The 22,545-nt window shown below is 59.6% G+C and overlaps 2 protein-coding genes across 2 annotated transcripts; both read left to right on the top strand.

Moving 5' to 3' along the window:
* Window positions 1-623: 623 nt before the first annotated feature.
* On the top strand, window positions 624-2,946 carry S100P (S100 calcium binding protein P; the record flags this gene model as incomplete). The annotated part of the gene is made up of 2 exons (XM_084233033.1): window positions 624-761; window positions 2,797-2,946. The coding sequence occupies 2 exons, from the start codon at window positions 624-626 to the stop codon at window positions 2,944-2,946; spliced, it is 288 nt and encodes a 95-aa protein (XP_084089159.1).
* Window positions 2,947-12,018: 9,072 nt separating this feature from the next.
* On the top strand, window positions 12,019-12,642 carry BLOC1S4 (biogenesis of lysosomal organelles complex 1 subunit 4; the record flags this gene model as incomplete). The annotated part of the gene is made up of 1 exon (XM_084233249.1): window positions 12,019-12,642. The coding sequence occupies one exon, from the start codon at window positions 12,019-12,021 to the stop codon at window positions 12,640-12,642; it is 624 nt and encodes a 207-aa protein (XP_084089375.1).
* Between the last annotated feature and the right edge of the window lie 9,903 nt (window positions 12,643-22,545).

Consider the following 22,545-nt stretch of genomic DNA (forward strand, 5'->3'; position numbering starts at 1 on the left):
TCTGCTAAAAACAAACAACAAAAAAACCCAGACGGCCCCAGATGGAATCCCAAGCTCAGCCCAAAGAGGCTCAGGCAGATACAGCCCCCCCAGGAATGCGGTCCCTCCCCTTCAGGTTGGGCAGAACTTTCCAGTCAGCACAGCACCAGGAGGTCATCCTTCCCATCGCCCAGGGGGAGGCGAGCCACCCGCCAAGCAGACCCCTGCCCCCACCCCCGGAGGCCTGTACCCCCTGGCCCCAGCCAAGCCCTCTGCTTGTGAAGGCCACCCCGGGGGCGCAAACCCTTCCCCCCTCTGCCTGGACTGCCCACCGGCGTGCAGTCTCAAGGAGAGCTTGTCATGAAGCCCATCAGTGCTTTAAAGGTGCTTGTTGCAGTTGTCACCCAACACCCCAGGACTCCAGAGAAGCACAGGAAAGTGTGGGTGCTCTTCGGTGGGGGAGGTTTCCAGACCAGAGGTTGCAAGGAGCGGCTGGGCAGCACAGCGGGGGCGGGGCAGGGCCGGTGACCGTGGCTCCCCGTCCCACCCTCTGTGTCAATATGTGGCTGGGCCTTATTAAGGGCCCCAGCCTCGGCGGGACACTTCCTCGCCCGCAGCCTCGCAGCGGCGCCCCGCCCGGCAGCATGACGGAGCTGGAGACCGCCATGGGCATGGTCATCGACGTCTTCGCCCGCTACTCCAGCGTGGAGGGCGACAAGCAGAGCCTGACCAGGGGCGAGCTGAAGGCGCTCATGGAGAAGGAGCTCCCCGGCTTCCTGCAGGTGAGCCCCAGCGGAGGGGGCGCGCGGTGAGGGCACCCCAGGCCCAGGGGCAAGGGAGCCGCTGAGCAGGAGGGGTGTGGCCAAGGGGCCCTTCAACCTGGAGCTGCAGCCCCAATTTACTTGAGAGCAGGAGAGGGGTCCAATCTGAGCGGTGGGGGGGCCCGCGGGGGGCCATGTCCCAGGCCTGGTTTGCTGGGCCCTCAGGCTGTCCCTCAAGGCTGCGTGCCCACCTTCATGCCCCACCCCAGAGGGAAAGAAGGTGGGGAGCCCGCGGGGCCTCTCCGCAGAGGCTGCCTCTCCACCAGCCTTCCCTGCTCTTCCCTCCCCCGGGATCTCCCTGCTCCCTCTTCTCCCTCTTCACCCCCTTCCTGCCCCCAAGCTCCACCCACCTGCCCTGGAAGGGACTAGCTGATACTGAACCTGAAATCTTCGGCCTGAAGTGATACTTGTGTTATAGGACAGGGAGAGGGGCAGCCCAAGCCCCGCAAACCTGCCTATTCTACATGGGTTCTGCCATCCGCCGCATCAACACAAAACATAGGAGACTTTAATGGGAAGGAACTTTAATAAAACTAGGAAACAATACAGGTAAGGCAAAGAGTCTAGTTTCTAAATGAAGCACCCAAAGTGACCCGTCCCCTCGTGGGTAAAAGTCCATCCAAATGGGATCGGCCCAGAGCAAGGCCCCAAAGCCTGCCCCAAGTCTAAAGCATCTTCCAGTGGGGACCCACAGAAAAGGGTCACAAACAACCAGACAAGCCCGGAAGGAAAAGAGCAAAATCAACATCCAGATAAAAGCTGCCATGGTCACCTCCCCACGGGTCTCACCCACATCTGTGTCACCCCGTCCACGACCAAAAGACAAGCACAGTTTCTTCACGTGTCTCTAGGCTCCACGCGCCTCCTCCAGGTCTCCTGGCTCCATCCTGCTTCCTTCCTCAGTCTCTTCTGCAGCTTCTCCTCTTCCTGCTCAGCTCCACCCTCCCTTGGGTGGGGCAGGGAACCTCCCCCTTTCCTGGGGACCACCCTGTTGCACTTGGAGGACGCTGAGCCCCTTGGAATATTGTGTTTTTCTTTTTATAGATGAAGATAAATATTATTTTATTTATTTTAATTCTTTTTTTAAAAAAAGATTTATTTATTTATTTATGCAAGCACTGGGTACAGTCAGAAGCGCGGGAGGGTGAGAGAATTCACCAGAGCCAGAGCGGGGAGCAGAGCAGGCAGAAGGACCGAAGGACACTGCTGAGGGGAGCAGCGGGCGGCAGGAGAGGTCTGCGCGCCATGTGGGACCCTCACCTGCTGGCTGGGCATCGAACCGGCGCTGCAGAGGCTGTAGGCAGCTTCGCAACCCAGCGCTCAACCGCTGCGCCACCGGGGAGGCCCAAGATAGATATTATTTTAAAACAAGGTCCGTTTTTCTCTACTGTAAATATGTTTGTGGTAGAAAATGTACTATTTCCTTTCTTTTCTTTAATTTATGTATGCGTACAAGAGCTGGGGTACAGGCCAGAGGTGTGGGGGTGCGAGGACTCACCAGAGACAGAGCGGGGAGCAGAACAGGCAGACAGACGGAAACACACTGCTGAGGGGAGCAGCGGGGAGACAGGAGGGGTCTGCTGCGCCATGTGGGTAGCTCCCTGGCCGGGGATGGAACTCGTGCTGCAGAGGCTGCGGACAGCTTCATAGTGCTGAGCCTTTGACCCCTGAGCCACCAGGGAGGCCCACAGTCACCCTTTTAAAGCACACCCTCTGATCCAAAGACAGTCCCCCCCAACATGCCCCTTCAGCAGCGCACCCGCAGCTCAAACGTGGGTCCGAGACAATAATAGGTTAGTTGGCATCGTGGGGCAGCTGAGGCCGTGGGTCTCGCGGAGCTGCCCGGGTCTCGCGCGCTCAGCTGGGCCTGGCCAGGAGCCCACACGCCGCAGAAGCCGCGCAAGCTGGCGGGAATTCCCTCTACACGCGGCGGTGCCAGGCTGAGGCGGGGTCCCGCAAGGCGCCCCATGGCTGATCCTGGCCTCTGTCTCCTCAGAGCGGGAGGGACAAGGACGCCGTGGACAAGCTGCTCAAGGACCTGGATGCCAACGGAGATGCCAGCGTGGACTTCAGCGAGTTCATGGTGTTCGTGGCCGCGCTCACGGCAGCCTGCCACAAGTACTTCGCGCAGTCGGGACTCAGCTGACGCCCGCAGGCCCGGACCCCGGGGGAGCAGAGCCTTCCCCGACTTCCCGAAAGCCCTCTTTGGGGCTATTTCCTTGGGCTGAACAGTTGCCCTCTGGTTGAATAAAATGCTTGTGAAATGATCCTGGTCTCAGGGAAATGTGACTTCCTTAAAACCTCAGCAGCCGCCCTTCCCAATAATCACTAACTAGTCACTTACCTGACGACTGCCTGAAGCCTGGGCCCAGCACCCCGCGCTCCTCCGCTCACCGCCCTCTCTCCCGCGCCTCATTACGCACCACGCTCTGACTCAGGTGCCCTGCGCTCTGCCCACATCTCTGGTTTCTAGGCTCATCCTGGGGCATCCAGCTGGCACCCCCCTCTCCCTCCTTGGTCCCACAGCCCCGATTTTGTTCAGGCATGAGGCAGAAATGTATGCAGGGAGCGTAGGCTCCTCGTCCAGTCCTTGCTCCTTCTGCCATGTGGACTTTGAGGAGACCTCCTGGTGGCCGCCAGGCACAAGGCCAGCCCTCGGGGTACTGGAGGGCCCTTCCTGGAGACCAAAGAGCAACGTCTGCAGGAAAGCTGTCCCGGGACCTTGCAGGGGTGCACGCATCTGACGTGAGTGGCGCCCCCAGAGCGGAACAGCGCACGCTGCAGGTGACCATAGCTGGGAAGGACCTTCCTCCCCGATTCAGACACACCATGTCATCATGGACACCACCCGCTTCTTTCAGGGCTCAGGCAGCGTTGAGCGAGGATGTGATGCTTGGAGCAGCAGCAGCCATTGTGCGAGCATGAGGACAAAGGGCAGAGGAGCCCAGAGCTCCGGCTCACGGAACAGCTGACAGCACTGCCCACTGCCCAGCCCCAGGGGCGCTACTTACACCATCGCCCATGTGGGTGATGCTGGGAGGCCCTGGTTGCTGAGCTGAGTCAGGCCCACCCGCCACTGGAATGATGGCCACACAAAGTCCTATCCTTAAGCCCCGTTAGTCAGCAACTGCCTGCCCCGTCACTGTGGCGTGGACACTTCCTCACTCCGGCCCTCGCGTCAGGTCCCCTTCTCAAGGCTGCGAAGTTCATCTCCCGCGCAGGCCGAGCGGCCGGGGACACACCGATACCCTCGCAACCAGCGTGCTATGGCGGCACCGGGCTCCCCCAGCCTCACCCCCGCCGGGAAGAGGGGAGGTGCGGAGCTGGCGGACTCCCCCGTGGCTGGTCAGCTCAGGGGTGAGGCGCGGGCCGGGGAGGGGGCTGCAGCGAGTGCTGTGCTAGGGGCTCGGCAGGGCTTCTTTTGGTCCAGTTCTGCAGGGTGGACGCCCCCGGAACCGTCACTTGGGGTCTCGCCTCCCGCCCTCCCCAGGGCAAATCCCAAGTCTATGACCGAAACCGGGACCCGCAGCACGTCGTGAACGCTGCACGCGGGCCCTTCAGGCGACGTAGGCGCCACAGCCGTAGTCACAGAAGTGCTGCTTGCGCGCACGGCAGCACAGCAAAAGTCCCTGATTTCATGAATAACCTTGACCAGAAGAGGCAGACACCGGACTGGACAAGAACCTCCTGACAGAGAAATTCAGAATCACGCGTGGGTTACGGACCGGAGCTGCCGCCGCGGCAGGGGATGAGCGCACAGTGAAGGTGGAGGCGGCAGCTTTGTTCCGGGAATGACGTGAGACTTTGTAAGAGGCCCGTGGCTTTCCTTTATTAGTCCTTTCTTACTCTTAAAATCTGAAAACTTGGGAGAAAAGTGAAGAGTATAAAGGACATTTTTAAAATTTATTTTTATTTTTAAAAATTTTAAGATTTTATTTATTTATGCACACAAGAGCTGGGGTACAGGCCAGAGGTGTTGGGGGGGGTGAGAGGACTCACCAGAGACAGAGTGGGGAGCAGAACAGGCAGACCCACTGAAACACACTGCTGAGGGGAGCAGCGGGGAGCCAGGGGAGGTCTGCTGCGCTATATGAGCAGCTCCCTGGCCAGGGATCGAACTCGCGCTGCAGAGGCTGCGGACGGCTTCATAGGTTGTGTCTTAACTCCTTGCGCCACCAGGGAGGCCCTTAAGTTTATTTATTTATTTATTTATTTTAAAGAGGCATGTATTTTTATTTATTTGTTTGTTTGTTTTGTTTATACAAGCACTGGGCACAGTCAGAAGCGCGGGAGGGTGAGAGAACTCACCAGAGCCAGAGCAGGGAGCAGAGCAGGCAGAAGGACCGAAGTACACTGCTGAGGGGAGCAGCGGGTGGCAGGAGAGGTCTGCGCGCCATGTGGGACCCTCCTCCGGTGGCCGGGGAGCAGCCAGGGATCGAACCCGCGATGCAGAGGCTGCGGGCAGCTTCGCAACCCAGCGCTCAACCGCTGCGCCACCCGGGAGGCCCCTTATTTTTAACGTTTTTTGACAGGACAGGCGCTCCCATCACGAGTGTCACTGTAGCGCCCCCACCAAAGCCCCCACAGGCCATGGTGCTCTCCCCACTCACCCCTCCCCTCCACCAGCACCTCATTGTTCTGCATGACCCCCAGGAGGCTAGTGTGGACATCTCCCCACATTCCCGTCCCAGGCCATGCAGAGAACCCTCCATCTCCAGACCCCTGCACTCCCGCCCCTGTTCTAACAACATCTTTTAGGAAGCGGAAGGATTGCTTGTGTAGCAAAATGAATAAAAAGCAGCAGCGCTGACTCCAGCTGCCACAGCTCTTTGGTCTTCAGTTAGGAACAGTCCTGGGTCTTTCCGACTTGGGCGACGGCATTTCTGGAGACGCCGGGCTGTCATTCTGTAGAACTCGCTGCACCTCTAGCCTGGCCAGTGTTTCCCCAGGGCTGGGGCGCGTGCCGCGTCTTGGCAACAACATCACAGAAGCCACGCAATGTTCTGTCCCCTCGGCTGGCGTGAGGTTTCATCTTGTCCCATTGCTGACCAGGGCCCTTTGATCACTTGATGAAGAGGCTGTGCCCGGGCCAGCCCCAGGGAGGGCAAGCATGAGGAGTCCCGGATATGGCGCTGGGAGGGCAAGAACATGTTCACGGAACAGCCAGGACGTGTCGAGGGACACACGGCCAGTGTGCACGGGCTCCCGCCGGCCAGGTCACTGAGACGCTGCGCTCTTTACACCCTGGGCACTGCCACGTGTTTTTACTTGCAGACTTTAAATATTCTGCTCCTCATCAGATTTTATTCATCTACTCAGAGCCATGTGGATTCAGTTCCCCACGGCGCTCGGTGAACTGGGACCGTCACCACCGCTGTGTTCCGATGTGACCGCGGCCCCACTGGCCAGGGGAGCCCACGGAGCCGGCCTCTGGTGCCACGGACGCGGGCCGGACCTGGGAACAACTCAGCAAGCTCTGTGTCTTGAGCTTTCCTTGCCCCGGAAGGGACAGTTTCTCCACGCAGCTCCAGTTCCTTTCAGTGGCAATGGTCATGTAGAAGCCAAGTCTGGAGCAGGGTGCTCCGCGCTGCTGGGGGTGCGGCCGCCGGCCACCCCAGGGGACACAACTAGAGACGGTCTCCAGCGCGCACAGCCACGGCTGCCGCGGACCGGTGACACGGGAGACACCACACGCCTCACACCCCCTCCCATGCCGTCAACACCGGAGACTCTCCTGTCCCCCCTTTTGGGGTTTCCGCTGGAACCCCTCCCCTGCAGGGCCACCTTTCCCCTGGGCTCTGCGCCCCAGGCCGGGGTGCCCTCGGGGCCCCCCGCGGACGTCCTCAGGCCACTCGGCCGATGGGCAGCTCTCCTCACGCCCAGGCTCGGCCGGCCCTGGGGCCCCCCACTCCCGGGGCCCCCCACTCGGCCCGGCTTGTCTCTGATTTCCGGCGGGGGCGGAGAGGGCGGGTAAACACCCAGCGGCGTAACACCCACCCGCCTAGCCCGCCCCGGCGACCTCCCGGGCCGGCCTCGCTCTCACGCCGGTTCGGACGCAACGAGCTCCGGGCTCACGGCGCGCGCCACCGTCCTCGGGGGACCCGCGCCCCCGCGCCCCCCGCCCCAGCTTCTCGGCCGCCGAGGAGCTCCGGCGCCTTCTCCCGGCCTGGTCGCCGCGCGGGTGGCTGGGCGCGCCCTCCGCCGAGGCGGCCACCGCGCCCGGGCCTGGCCAGCGCGTCGCCCGCCCCACAGCTTGCTGCGGCCGCGCTCGCGCGTCCCGCGGGTGACGGGCAGCAGGAGCTGCTCGACGACCTCCCGCCCCCGCTGCCCCCGGGAGGCCGCGCCCGCCCCCTGCCCGCCCCCTGCCCGCCCCCTGCCCGCCCCCTGCCCGCCCCCTGCCCGCCTCAGGCGCCGGAGCCGCCCGCGGGGACGCGCCCGCCCGCCCGCGAGGCCGGAGCCAGCGGGCAGCGCGCGCGCGGCAGGCGCCGCCGCCTCCTTTACGACGCCGCGGGGCCCTTTACGACACCGCGGGCTCCTTTACGACGGGGCGGGCTCCTTTACGACACCGCGGGGCCCTTTGCGACCCCACCGGGCGCCTTTACGGTGGTGCTGTGCACGGGCTCGGCCTCTCGTCGCCGGTGAGGGCCGGTGGCCCGGCCGCGTGCCTGCCGCAGCAGCGGCTCCTGGGGACGGTGTGCGTGAGGGTTTTGCAGCCCCCGGCAGCCGGAGCGGAGCGGCCGTCGCGGCGGTGCCCTGCGGGGCGGGCCGGGGCAAGCCTGGCGTTTGTCCCATCGCCGCGTAGGCCGCGGGAACCATAAGGGAAACGCGACTGCTTCTCCCCGCCCGGCCCCCCCCGCGGGCGCCCGCCTGGCTAAATGTCCCGTGAGGAGGTGTCGGTCGGCGAGCGTGGGGGACCCAGAAGAGGATGTAAGAAGTGCAGGAGCGCCCTGGGGTCCCCACATGCCCGCCGCCCAGACTTCACTTCCAGACGTCGAGGCGCGCACGCCCGCGCTCGGGCGCTGTTTCTGGCCCCCGATGAGAGCAGCTTCCAGCAGCTGACCGCCAAAGAGAAAAGCTGGAAAGTGTTGCAGGTAACCAGGCGGCTGATCCTGCCCTCTGTTGCGTAGTTGCTCGCCTGGAAGGCGCCGAAGCCCGGGCCTGGCGTCTCTCGGGGCTGTCGGTTGGCTGGCCTGGGCCACAGGCTCCCAGAGAGCTGCGTATCTGATGGTTCGGCAGGGCCTGGTGCTGCTGCCGCTGTCGTGTGCTCCAGCGGCTGGTGCTGCTCATCCGGACCCTCCGACTCCCTGCAGGCTGCTGCAGCTTTTCTTAGCCGCCCCCTCTGTGAGCTCCTGCAGCTCAGGTTGGAGCCTGGCCCCCCCAGAGGCTCATGGAGCCTCTGGCTGCCACGAGCTCCAGGCAGTGCCATCTTGGAGGACTGGCCTTTCGTTTGGGACTTCTGAACCCTGTGGACTCTATCTAGGGTGAAATAACCGGCCACTTGTGGTCTTAGTAACTCTGTTTCCCCTGTGTGTTAAGTAACCCCCACTATTGGTGTTCCCTGAGACTGAGTGCTCTTATAGTTGTGCAGGCAGGTGACGAGCCCACAGACGGTGACCCGTCTGCTGCTGGGCACTGTGCTTGGATGGAGGCGGCAGCGCAACTGCCGTTTCAGTGTTATAATTGTCAGCAGACAGTACATGGGGAGGGTTGATGCCAAAGGGTTTGGAAACACACAAATCCAGAATTAGACCCAAGTTTTTCCACTTTACTTGCTATGTGGTCCTGGACCGGTTGGTTAATGTGAGCACAGCTCTCTGGCCTCTGTCTCCACATGTTGCTCCAGGGTGGGTGTTGGAGACATGATCCCAATGATCACATTATGATCCGTATGGTCCATAATAACTATGTGGCGTGGTGTGCTCTGGGTTTTCACCTAACTCATAGGGTTGTTCTGAAAGTTAAATGAATTACTACAGTTAACCTCCAGGACAGGCTAGAAGAATGGGGAGGTAATGAGTGAGCTCTGCTGTCTCCCCCCTAACCCCCCCCCAGAAGAACATGAATCCTGGCAGACAAACTCTACCTGTGTCATCTCATTTAATTACTTTCTTCCTGCAAATGTAACTACACTGGGGGCTAGGGCTTTAACATTTGACTTGGGGGGGAGGGGCACATACATTTCATCCTTTACAAAGGAAATAACTGGTACAACCACTTTGGAAACTATTTGGCAGGATCTACTAAGTATATACCAACCCTATGATCTAGTAAACTTGACATTTTGATTTACACTCAAAACTTTTAATGCATTTGTACACAAAAGGACATAGAGACAAATATTCAAGCTCCCAAATTAAAACTCAAACGTTCACCAGCAGAATTGTAGTCTAGTCATTTAAGAGTGTATATTTTATCTATTGCTGCATAATAAATTATCCCCAAATTGAGCAACTCAAAATAATATGTATTTATTACTTCGCATAGTTTCAAGATACCAGCTGGCAGTGCAGTGATCTCTGGACTGGGGCTGGAGGATCCATTTTCATGATGGCTTACTCACATGGTTGTTGGAAAAAGGCTGGTTTTCACTAGCTGTTGGTTAAAACCCTCCGTTCCTTTCTACGTGGACTTCACAAGAAAGCAGCTGGTTTTTCCCAAAGCACATGATTTGAGAGAAAGAAGACGTGGCTCCTCTTACCATTTTATCTCTACGTCACATGCCATCACTTCTGCTGAGTTTTATTAATTGTAAGCAAGTCAGTAGGTCTAGTATGTACTTTCTCAGAAGGAACACACAAGGAGGTAGAGATGATCTAGGATCATAAAACTGCTACTGCAGTCTGCTCTCTGGCCAGTAATGATTCATGTGCTTTATTTTTTTTTTTAAAGATTTATTTATTTATGCATACAAGAACTGGGGTACAGGGCAGAGGTGTGGGCAGTGAGAGGAGTCACCAGAGACAGTCCGGAACAGAACAGTCAGATCTACTGAAATACACTGTTAAGGGGAGCAGCGGGCGAGCCAAGAGAAATCTGGTGCACCATGTGGGTAGCTCCCTGGCCAGGGATCAAACTCATGCCACTGTGGCTGCAGATAGCCTCATAGGTTGCATCTTCTTGTGCCACCAGAGAGGCCCCTGATGTGCTTTGAACATGCAAATCACACTCATTCTCACCCAAGCTCCCTCTATTATATAGCATCAGCTCCAAGTCCAGAGTTTTGTCATCTAAATTAGGCTAGCTGTGGATAAGACTCCATGAGTATAGACTAGATTGAGTTGTTAGACTACAGTTCTTCTTTTTTTTTTTTTTTTTTTATAGAGGCATGCTTTATTTATTTGTTTGCTGGTTTGTTTGTTTGTTTTGTTTATACATGCACTGGGTACAGTCAGAAGCGCGGGAGGGTGAGAGAATTCACCAGAGCCAGAGCGGGGAGCAGAGCAGGCAGAAGGACCGAAGTACACTGCTGAGGGGAGCAGCGGGCGGCAGGAGAGGTCTGCACGCCATGTGGGACCCTCCTCTGGTGGCCAGGGAGCAGCCGGGGATAGAACCGGCGCCGCAGAGGCCGCGCGCAGCTTCGCAACCCAGCGCTCAACCGCTGCGCCACCGGGGAGGCCCTACAGTTCTTCTTGACCTGCAGACTTCAAAACTAAAGAGACAGGCTATCTGCCCCCACACGTCCAATATGCAGTGGTGGCCAGACATGGGATAATCATTACAGACTTCCCTGTTCAAAACCAGTGGGAAGATGGTGGGAGGCACGAAGGAGTGATTGTCACAGTAAGTCTGCAGCCCAGTCTCAAGTTCTGAGGATAGTTCTCCATGGCTCTCAGCTACACCGTTGGCTTCACCCTTTGTGTCATGCTTTCTTTTTCATGAAAGGGGGCACGTATTTGCTGATGAGTCACTTTATCAACATGCCTTGTGCTTGCAGAAGTTTGTGAGGTCCAAAGGTCTGTTTTGTACCGTTGCTGCTCCTTCTAGTTCAAGTTGCAGTGTTCTGATGTAATTATCTTTAGAACTTTGTAGGCTTCTTGTCAATCCCATTGGAGTTTACTCCATTAGACAAAAACAGCACCTTCAAATCCCTTTGAGATAAGTTGGTCTCTGCTTATGAGTTAGGCTTTTGCTAATAAGGCCAAGGGACAAGCACTTAGGCTTCCCTGAGACCCTCAGGCTGGGAGAAGCACAACCTTATTAATCTCATGAAAGAGCAGTTAGACTGACTGGTAATTTGAGCCACTGCCTTTAATTTTTTCTCAGATATCCCATTTTTTGCTTCTACTTTCTAAGTGTTCTCCAAACAACACATAATAAGCAACTAGAAAATGTGGGCAATTGTTTTTGTCAAGTATGACTTTTTCTCAGTTAACAGTAAATTCAACGACTACCTGGGGTGTGGGTTTCACAGTCACAACTCGGGTCTTCCTGTCCCTGCCTGGGATTTGAGCGTTGCTATGAAACCATTTTGTAATTTTATTTACCTAATAAATAAAATGTGTTAAATTTTATGACGTCAAAGTCATCGAGTGTCAGAGTTGAAGTTTCCTTTTTTTAAATTTTGTTTATGCATACAAGAACTGGGGTGTAAGCCAGAGGTGGGGGGGGTGAGAGGACTCACCAGAGGCACAGGGGGTGGGGGGCAGAACAGGCGGATGGACCGAAATCCACGGCTGAGGGGAGCAGCGCGGAGACAGGGGAGGTCTGCTGCGCCATGTGGGCAGCTCCTGGCTGATAGCTACGTGGTGCAGAGACTTCAGCCCCTTGCACCACCAGGGAGGCCCAAGCAGCGCTTCCTCTCGCGTGTCTCACTTTGCCAGCTGCGTGGCTGCGGCCCGGGGGCCCTTCCTGGGCTGGTTCTGCACCTTAGTCTGGAGGGAGGTTAAGGCTTGCGTGGCTGCGTAGGAACAAAACAGCCGGACGGCTGCACTTCGGGGGGGCGCGATTTACCCTATACCAGTTACGGTGTCATTTAAAAACAAATAGGGCTCTAGGCGCGAGCGCGGGCGCACGCGGGGGGGGCGCCGCTGCGGGGAGGGCGGCCGGGGCGCGGGAGCGCGCGGGGGCTGGGCTCCCAGGCGGACGCCGGAAGCGGGGCGGGAGCGCGCCGGGCGAGGCCGGAAGCCGGGCGTGCGCGTGCGCGGAAGCCGGGGGTGCGTGTGCGCGTGCGCCAGCGCGCGGGGGCCGGAAGTGGGCCAGCGCGCGGCCGACGCGGGCCATGGAGGGTCCCCCCGCGGAGGAGGCCGAACCCCGGGGCGCCGCCTGGAGCGGGGACAGCGGCCACGTGTCCCAGAGCCACAGCAGCGCCTCGGGGCCGTGGGAGGACGAGGGCCCGGAGCCCGGCGCGCCGGGCCGCGACCTGCCGCTGCTGCGCCGCGCCGCCACGGGCTACGCCGCCTGCCTGCTGCCCGGCGCCGGCGCGCGGCCCGAGGTGGAGGCCCTGGACGCCAGCCTGGAGGACCTGCTCGCCAGGGTGGACGAGTTCGTGGGCATGCTGGACATGCTGCGCGGCGACTCCTCGCACGTGGTCAGCGAGGGCGTGCCGCGCATCCACGCCAAGGCCACCGAGATGCGGCACGTCTACGGCAAGATCGACAGACTCGAGGCCTTCGTCCGCATGGTGGGGGGCCGCGTGGCCAGGATGGAGGAGCAGGTCGCCAGGGCCGAGGCCGAGCTCGGGGCGTTCCCCAGTACGTTCCGGAAGCTGCTGCACTCGGTGACCGGGCCCTCCTTCTTCGGCAGGGCGCCCTCGGGCAGGCCCCCGCCCGCCGGCTACGAGCCCCCCGTTCTGTTCCGCACCGAGGACCACTTTCCCTGCTGCAGCGAGAGGCCCCAGATCTGAGCGCAGGACGAGCGCGCGGGGACACGGCCGAGTCCTCACCTCGAGTGTAACTCGGCCCCTTGAAACTCCTGTCGCTAGACGTGGGTGACGTCCAAGTTTGGAATTTCTCCTTGTGCACACTCTGGTTCTCAGTCTCCGTTAGTTGGTGTCTGATTCGGTGTCTTCCAGGTCTAAGCTGAGAGCTGCTAGGTAGGGGTTCAGGGTTGCGACGTGAATGGCGCCCACCGTACACTGGGACTGTTATTTTCATGGATTTCACGGCTCGGCCAACAGTATTGCCTTTTCCAGATTTATATATTTATATTGAAAAAATGAGCCATTAAAGCCTTGTTGTTCAATCCTATTAGAGATTCAATTTTCTATAACTTTTAGGGTAGATGGTAAATTATTTAATGTTATATTGAACTTTCCACATCACGGATTGTAAACTGAAAAAAATTATACAGTTTCCGAGAAAATATATTGATTTGTTGTAACAAATTCCAAAGTCCCATTTGAAAGTATGACCTCACAATCTTTTTAATGTGTTCCAAGCAAACATGGCTATATTTGGTTGCCAATGTTTGGCTTAGAATTTAAGTGTTAATAAAGTTTTTTATTTCTGTTGGAAAAGCTTTCTTTCTAAAAAGAGCTTCACATATTTCCTTTTTGTTTGTTTAAAAACAGACCTGTTGCTCATAGAATTTTAGGAGTGGGATAAGAAAAGTGACTTGGGAGTGTCTCCTAATGCGAAGAACTGATCTTGGCTCCAGTTTCACTGTTCCTTAATTTTTCCACTCATTTGTGGGAATCAGCGGTATGGGGGTTTTGTTCTTCCACCTCACAACGTGGAGTGCGTGAAGATCTCTGGAGATGCAATAGGCTCTGTTCTTGCTTTTCATCTGCTTTATAAGGTGGCCCTTATAGAGAGTAGACCTCAAATAGGGACGCAGCTTGGCCTGCTTTTGTGTCATTACAGGTCTTTGGGGTTGACGCAGTCCGCACCGTGTCCTTGACCTCGTAAAGATACCAAGTGTATTACATTCTACAAAGCCCACACTCGATTCCCAACCTGAGCTCTCCGGGTTTTCTGTGCAACCTTTACATTTTTCTAGTAATTTATTGATTACAAGCTAAGGAACTCCTGACACTGCAAAAAAAAAGCTGAAAAAACATGTGATTAATCTTAAGAACTTGGCGGCTCCTGGGTACTGCTGTAACTAGTCTTCATGGGGCATAGTCACTGGGTCTGATTAGCTTCCTTATGCAGCTTCTAGATTGCCAAAAAACTCAGAGCTGATATAAAAAAAAAAAAATTAGGACAAATGAAAAGTTACAATAATTTTAAAGCTGAAATTTAATATCTATATACTATAAAGAAAAGCTTTAATAATTAAAAATGTGTAATAGATATCTATTTTCACTACCTACAAAAGTAAATTGGGCTGAGAAAATTAAAAGCTTAAAAACCAATAAAAATGAAATTCAGCTTAGTCGCTTTTAAAGCAAATCATCGCTTTCTGACACCACAGTTTCAAGTACCGGTTTAGGTAGTTTACGGGCCACACGTGCCCTCATCTGGAAGGATCCTTGGGGTCTGAAGTTCTCTCCATCAGTGTTTTGAGGTTTCTAAGTAGAGGTTTGTGTGGTGCTTTTCTTGTTCAGATGGGGACTTGAACTGGCTTGCTGAGCACAAGGCAGACTAGTGAAGGGGATTTGTTTGTCTCCAAAGGGGGGCACCTTGTTCTGTCACTGTCACCCTTGCATCTGACTTGCCTACCCCTGGCCAACTGGAGAGCTAAGAAGGCCCTTCTGGATATTAGAAAATTCATCCTTCCTCTTCTTGCTTAGTGAATAACAAGTTGGGAGGGGGCCTCCACCCCTGATTCTGTAGGGGGAGTCCCCGTGTCATCCTGGGTGACCCCTACAGACCATCTGCTGCTGTGGTCTGGAGCTCCCCCGCTTCTAGAATAAACAGTTGGAGTTGGTGTTTAGTAAAGCTTGGGAGGGGCACCCCCAGCCCCACCAAAGTCAATTGGTTTGTTTCGATGCGGGTCCAAGAGCATACCCACCAGTTTTCTGGGGTCCATAGGACTCAACTGCGCAGCCTCAGCAGCTGAGTTGGTTTCTGCACAGTGTAAAATCGGGTACTAGTGAGCTGTAAGCACCTAGTGCTAGCCCCCACGCCCTCAAGCCAGAACTTCCAGGAATGAGTCTTGGACCATGTAAAAGGAGGTGGGTCCATCGTAGGTATAACCTGAAGGCACCCCTCTGTCCACCCCCACCTGCAAAGCCTCACCTGGGCCACAACGATCTTTAAGTGGCTTCCTGCTTCCCTGTCCCTCTCTAAGCCACCCCTAGGTTGCATACAGCAGCCAAATGGGCTTTAAAAATTATGTAAATTTTTTTAAGACTTGTTTATTTATACCAGCACTGGGTACAGTCAGAAGCGCGGGAGGGTGAGAGAATTCACCAGAGCCAGAGCGGGGAGCAGAGCAGGCAAAGGACCGAAGTACACTGCTGAGGGGAGCAGCGGGCGGCAGGAGAGGTCTGCACGCCATGTGGGACCCTCCTCCGGTGGCCGGGGAGCAGCCGGGGATCGAACCAGCGCTGCAGAGGCTGCCGGCAGCTTCGCAACCCAGCGCTCAAGCGCTGCGCCACTGGGGTGGCCCTATGTAAATCTTTATGAATCAAATGTATTAGACTTTGTCTAAAACCATCACGAGTCTCTTACTACATTTGAATAAAATCTGGGGCCTCCCTGGTGGCACAGGGGTTAAAGTCTCAGCGCTCCCACCAGCCACTGGGGCATGAGTTCCATCCCCAGCAAGGGAGCTGACATGGGGCTGCAGACCCCTCCTGTTGCGCCTGCTGCTCCCTTCAGCGGTACTTTCGGTCCGTCCACCTGTTCTGCTCCCTGCTCTGTCTCTGGTGAATCCTCTCACCCCCTGCCCCACATCTCTGGCTTACACCCCAGCTCTTGTATGCATAAATAAATAAAAATAAATCTTTAAAAGAAAAATAGAGGATAAAAGTCCCAAATTCTATTATACAGGATCAGTTTCCCATCCCCCACCGGCACTGACCTTGTCCTGAACAGCTCTCCTGGCCTCACCTGGGTCCAGGGGCTGCCAGGGCACTAGTGCCTGCTTCCCTCCCTGCCTGTGATAACATCTGAGCGACCCCGTCCGGCAGGGGCTCTGGGTCCCGCTCCATCCGGCCGCCTTCCCATGGGAAACACTGAGCGGTTATTAAACATTTGCAGGGAAGCCGAGCAGCAGGGAGGGCTGAGGACACAAAGGAAAAGGGGGGTGCAGTTCTCCCAGGAGCTCTTGACGGGAGACCTGAGGTCAGGGGCCAGCTTAGGCCAACCAAGGTTGAGGGTCTGAGCTTGAGACACCAGGTACCAGCATTCTGAGGGATTCCCAGTGCGCCCGCACCTACCAGGCCCTGGGGGTGCTGATAGCTTGTAGATTCTCTAAGAGAAAGGCTGAAAAGGTTGAAAAAATATTTTCTTAAAGCCCATTTTCCAAAGTGACCTAAATCAGTCGTCCCAGAAGTTGAGAAAGGAAAACACTGCTGAGGGGAGACAGGCGAGGTCTGCCACGCCGTGTGGGCATCTCCCTGGCCAGTCGGGGATGGAACCCGCGCTGCAGAGGCTGCGGACAGCTTCACGGCACTGCGCTCAACCCGCTGCGCCCCCGGGGGGCCCTAGAGTGAGATATTCTTTATGATGTTTGTCCTCAAAGAGGGGCTCCCCAAGGCCACGTGAGACGCAGGGTGTGCAGGTGGGAACCCAGGTCCCCGGGTTCTCCCAGGAGCGAGGCTGCAGAACAGCCCCTGTTCCGGCAGGGGGCTCCTGGGAGCAGGCAAGGCCACCCGAGGAGTCCAACCCGGCCTCGGGAGCCAGGGACCCGCACCCTGCAGCTGCTGGCCCTGGGTCTGGAGCCTGGGGGCCTCTGCCAACCCCAAGGCACAGCGGGCTGCTCTCCATGCGTGGGCGGGGAGGGCAGGATGGCACCCCCGTACCCCAGAGATCTCTAGGCTCATCCCTAATGGGAGCCACCAGGATGACAGAACAAACCGAGGAAAATATGCGTCCATCCCGCCCTGTGCCCGACGCTGCCAAAGTCCCGGAATTTCCCCGCCTGTCCCTGGAGGGCCAGGGCCAGAACCCTGCCCTCGACTTCCCTCTCTGATCACCAGGGGGCACTGTCGGCCCATTGTTGGCCCAGGTCCTGGATGGGGGTGGGGGTTGGCGCTTGGGAAATCGCTACAGTCCTCTGGGCCTCAGCTGCTCCTGGGGAGGCTGTGACCCGGCGCCCCAGCCGCTGCCGGCCAAGGTCTCTTGCACCTGCTGGGACACATCTCCACCAAGGGGGTGTCTCTGTCCCTCTCCTTGGAGCTGTCTGCCATGGTTGAGGCCTCAGGGGACCCCAAACTCCTAAACCACAGAATCTGCTTCAGGCCGTGAAACTTCAGGGCAAATTCTCTGTGGCCAGAGTGACGGGCCCACCTGGCCTGCTCGAGCGGGGAGCAGCTCAGCTGTGGGAAGCCCAGTTGCCGCCCCCCCCACCCCCCGCGCCGTGTCCAACCCTGGGCAGGGCCCACAGGGGCTGGAGGCCCAGAGAGGGACCCTCGCCAGCCTGGGGGCCCCCAGGTCCAGCGTGCGCCTGAGGAGCCCTGGGAGGTGCCCGCGTCGTGAGCCCAGGCTCCGCGGCACGAGCCGGCCTTGCGCTGGGAGAGCTGTAGCAGCCAGGCGGGCCGGGCCGGGTCAGGCCGGGTCCTGCAAACTCGGGTGAGGACCAGGCCTTGGAATCTGTCCCTCGGAAGGTCTAGAGGAGAAAGGCGGGGCCGGGCCGGCTCAAGAGACCCCCTGGGGACCACGCGGGGCTGTTGGGTGAGGGGTTAAGAGCCGGGCAGGACAGCAGGAGGGGGTTGTAGCCCGTAAGCACTGAGCTCTCTTCCCCAAGCAGGAGGGTCTGCGTGGTGCAGGCCCAGCCTCCCCCTCCCTTTGGTCCCTTCCCCTCCATCCCCTCTCCCCCCCACCCCCCTCCACCCAGGGCCTCTGCCTTCCCTGCCCCCCCAGCTTTGCAGGGACCGAGCCAGTTCGGGGAGCCCCTGAACCCACGCAGAAAATGCCCCAACCTGAAGGCACCCCACACTGACAGCGAGTCCTTTGGGGCCTGGTCCCCAGCAGCTCCGGGAACAAGCCCACCCTAGGGGCACTGGTCTCTAGCACGGGACAGCTGTGCCCACGTCAGCACCCCCCTCCTATCCCCCTGCCCTGGCCTCTCAGCCCCGCTGGGCCCCAGTGCTGGGGGGAGCGCTCATGCTGTGCGTCTGGAAGCTGAGGGGGGTCACGCGACAGCCGGCAGGCAGTGGGGCCCACACATAGAAACCCCATGTAGGGCTCTCCCAGGGCCGGGCCCCAGCTGGTTGTGTGGTGAGGGGGGGTGCTCGGTGGTGTGGCCCCCGCAGGGAAAACCCCACCCCTCCCCCAGGCTCCTGGAGCCTCAGGCACTTGGGGTATTTGAGGGCCAGGGAGAGACCAGGGCCCCAGGAGTGCGCCCCCCCTGCCTGCTCTGCTCCCCCCTCCTCAGCAGGCTGAGGCCTGGGTGTGCCAACCAAGGGGGCATGAGGCCAGCATGGGCACCCGCAGAGCAGCGGGCAGTGAGGGCGAGCGTGTGGGTGCTTGTGTGAAGGTATGTCAAGGGCACGCGCGTTTGCCTGGGGGCGGGTGCTCCAGGGCTGGTCGGTCTCTAGGAGCTGGGAGGAGAGGCCTGTTGGCGCCTTCCCATGCTGGCCGCGTCCCCTGTCCAGTGCCAGCCGCCAGCTTCTGTGTGCTTTGGCAGGCATGCCCGGGCCCAGGGGCCTCCGCGTCAGGTCAGGGCCGCTCTGTCCGGGCCTCTCCCGCTCCCCTCCTGCCGCTCCCGCGTCACATTCCAGCTGACCAGGCCTGCCCCCCCCCCCCCCCCCGCCCGTGGAGTCTGGCCCTCGCGGTCCTCGTCTCCAACTTGGCTCACCTCAGTCACCCTGTTTTCTGGGGCCTCGGGTCTGCGGTCAAGCCCATGCGGCTGGGCTGGGGTGGGGACAGACGTGATAATTAAAGAGGGTGCCCGTAGCCAGCACGACTGGCCCCAGAGTGCCTGGGAGCATGAATGGCAAGACAACGGCCTGCTTGGTCCCTGTGGAGCCCCTGGAGAGCCTCTGCACAGCCCGGAAGCCAGGACCAGCCGCGCTGCAGGTGCCCCGCCCTGCCCCAAACAGCCCCGGGAGCCACCCCCCCCCCCCCCCCCCCCCCGTCGCCGGTGGGGAGACTGAGCCCAGGGAAGGCCAGTGGCACAGCCAGGGCCCCAGCGGTCAGGACGTGCCTTCCCCAAGGTCCCCGGCAGGCCAGGCCGGGGAGAGCCCGGCACCGCCAGGGTGACGAGGCGGGGCTGCCGCGTGGGCCCGGGGGAGGGGAGCTGTCTGCCATCCTGTCCACACTCTGCCCTGCCCCGGCTCGCCGCCCCAGAGGTTCAGCCAGGTGACCCCGCAGCAAGTTCTCGCCCTCAGTCCAGATCAGAACGTGTTCTCCGCCTGTTTCACGCGCTCACGCGCTCGTCCCGCAGACATCCGCTGGGCCCCCACCAAGCCCCGGGGTGCGTCGGCGCTGCGGGCCTCAGCAGACACGGACTGCAGCAGCACCGGGGCAGATGTGGGGCGGGGGGCTTCCCCTCGTCAGGAAGGCCTGGCGGCCCCTCCCCAGCCCCGCCCTCGGGCCTGCACTGTGGCCCGTGCCAGCGGAGGGCGCTGGCCGCGGGTGTCCTTCTGTGGGTGCTGGCCTGCGCCCACATGGCCCCGTGCCCCAGCACAGGCCTGCCCACACCAGCAGCCGAACCGTGCTGTTTGTACAAGGGGATGACAACGCCTTCTGGTGAAAGACCTCAGAGGTGACGCGAGCACGCATGGGAGAGGTGAGGGAGTGAGCCCTGTGGGCTGGCTGGGCGGGGGCAGCCGGGGGCAGGGATGGCGTCAGGAGCCCAGGGCAGTGGCCTGGCCTGGCTCCTGAGGACGCCACTCCTGGCACTGGAGCGGCCCCAGCCCTGTCCTGCTCTCCTGGGCGGAGCTTGGCCTGGACCTGAGGCCGGCCAGCCCCACGACAGAGCCCAGGAGACATCCCCCCCCAGATGTGGGCAGACGGAGAAATCGAGATTCAAAGGACCGATGTGCCCAGATCCTCAGCTACCCGCAAGCAGACCTGGAACTCAAATCCAGACCTGTCCTGCCCCTCCCCCCGAATCGTGCCATGTCCCATGTCCACCCTAGAGTGGTAACGCTGGCAATGGCAGCGGTTTTCTGCAGATGAGCTGCCCATCTCAGACGTTCTCTCCAGGGGTGCTCTTGAGAGTGTGAGGGAGGAATTCCCATCCCCATTTATAGATGGGGAAACTGAGGCTCAGAGCCGTGCTAAACTGTGGTCATATTGGCCTTGTGCTGCGAGGTAGACCCAGCAACACGCAACAGGGCCCAGTTCCTGGCTACTGGGTCAGGACAGGGGGGTGAGATTGGGGCCCCCTCCATATTGCAGGCCCAGACAGCCCTCCCGAACCCCATCTACCACCGTGACCCTCCTGCAGCCTCCATGGGCCGCCTGGACATCAGGGACGGCCCCAAGGAGTAGAGTGAGAGCCAACCCACCCAGCCTCCCCTGCTCAGGCCGTCCGGCTCCGCCGGCGCGCAGGGCCATGAAGGCCACCCCGCTCCAACTTGTTCTCCGGCAGGCACTGCCAGGGTTGGGGCGGGCTGGCCCCGGGTGTCCTGCCAAAGCAGAGGAGGCCGTGGGCCAGATGCAGCGTCCTCTGTCCTCCCCACCTTTGCACCCGTGCCCTGTCCACAGCTGAGACGTTTTTCTCCTCTGGGCCCAGCTCATCAAACTCTGACCCATTTGTCACAGCCCTGCCGGATGGCACAGCCTCCAGGAAGCTTCTGGACTCCCCCAGGCTGAGGGGTGTGGCACTCGCCCTGGCCAGCAGCTGATCCTGGAGAAGATCCACTGTATCCAGCCCCGAACCGCATGCGAGCTCCAGACCCGCCACGGACCACGTGCTCCTCACCGCAGCCCCGCGAAGGGGTGCCCACGATTGTCCCTGGCTTACAGGCGAGGAACTGGGGCGCGAGCTGGCTCCGGGTCACACCGCTGGTAACTGGCAGGACTGGATCTCGAGTCTGGCCGCTGCCTGGCTCATCCCCGTGGCCCCACTCCCCCTGGAATCCAGAACCGGAGCGGGAGGCAGCCGGAGCTGGGGCCCAGGTGTGGAATCTGGCAGGCCAGGGCCCGCCTCCTCCGGGCTGCGTGACTTAAGACAAGCTGCTTTACCTCTCTGGGCTGCCGGTGTCTCCGTTCTAGGGCGAGGATAGTACCAATATCATCCCTTCAAAAGTAGGGAGTGTTCTCTGTGCGCCAGAGCTGTTCTGGAACCCAGGAACACAGGCGATGGGGACAGGCCATCCTTCCTGGTGGGGCGCTGCCGCTGTGGGACCCGTCGAGAGGGGGTCGCAGAAGCTCCTATGTCGCTGCCAGGACACACATCTGCTTTGCCAGCCCTTTCTACTGCCTCAGGGGGTCCTTCCAGTTCTGCCTAAAAGATGGTGGGGCTTGTGGGAAGTGCAGTCCAGGGGTGAAGGGAGTTGGGGGGGCGGCCAGGAAGGCGAAGGTGCCGGTGAGCAGCGCGGGCGGCCGCTGGGTGGGGCCAGGCAGAGGGGCCCTTGCTCCGGGCGCTGTGCCGCAGGCCCTGAGGGCAAACTGTCCTCTCCTGACCTGGGGTGGGGGTGCGGTGACAACGGGGTGTCAGCAGGTCCCTCACCTGCCTGGCCAAGCCCAAAGCAGAAACACGCTGTCTGAAGCGGGGCCAGCTGTCTTCCGTTTTCAGAAGCGCCTTCCCTCTGCGCATGAGGCCGCGCTCACTGTCGTCAGAACAGGCCTGGGAAAGTTAGAGCGCCATCACCCGCGGGAAGTCACAGGCCTCCCGCCCCCCCAGACAGACCTGACGTGTGTGGGCCACCAGCCCCGGGGGTTCCCCGCGCGTCCCCACCGGCTTGGGGCCAAGCTGCACGTGGAGTGCGTGTTGGGCTCCATCTACAGGTGACGCGGGGCGTGGCGCCCCCCCCAGCCTCTGGCACGGTGTCTGTGCGGGCCTGTCCCCCCCAAATGAGCGTCCGCTCATTGAAAGAAACGAACAAATCAAACACGTAGAGAGACGTGGGACAGAGACAGTCCAGGGGAGAAAAGCAGGGGAACGTCGCCCAGCCTTGCCCCGGGCCCTCATGGGTGTGGGGTCACTGGCAGTGCCCTTCGGATGGGGGACCAGGGCAGGGCGGCGCGCGTGTCCCGCGTCCACGGCCACTGGTCAGCGGCCCCTCTGGGCCTGCCTGGGCTTCTGTAAAGTAGGGATCCTGGTGAGGCTGGCCCCATAAAGTTGCTGGAGGGGTGAGGAACAAATGAGAAGCAGTGCCAGCAGCCAGCTGAGGCAAGCAGAGGGCTGGCAGCGTATACAGCTGGTGCTCGATGGATGCAGGGTCGCCGCGAGCGCTCACCCAGCAAGGGCTGCCGCCTGTACGTCACCCGGGCCCGAGGACTCCAGGAGGTGGGATTTTCATTATGCCCGCTGCACAGACGTGAGGACCGAGGCGCCTGGCACAGCCGCTCAGGCACAGCGCTCAGAAGGGGACAAGCAGCTCAACCTCCATCAACAGCACATGGAGAAACAAAGCGGCCAAGTCACTCGAGGGATCTTTTTCGGCCCTGCAGGGGATGACACGCTCTCGCCTGCCGCAGCGCCGTGGGCTTCGAGGACACCAGGCTAAGAGGACACGATAGTCACAAAAGACCACGCATGAGCCATTTAGACAGACACGGGGAGTCTCTGGTATGAGATGCCC

This window comes from Talpa europaea (genome assembly GCF_964194135.1).
Source record: "Talpa europaea genome assembly, chromosome: 5".
In the NCBI taxonomy this organism is placed as follows: Eukaryota; Metazoa; Chordata; class Mammalia; order Eulipotyphla; family Talpidae; genus Talpa; species Talpa europaea.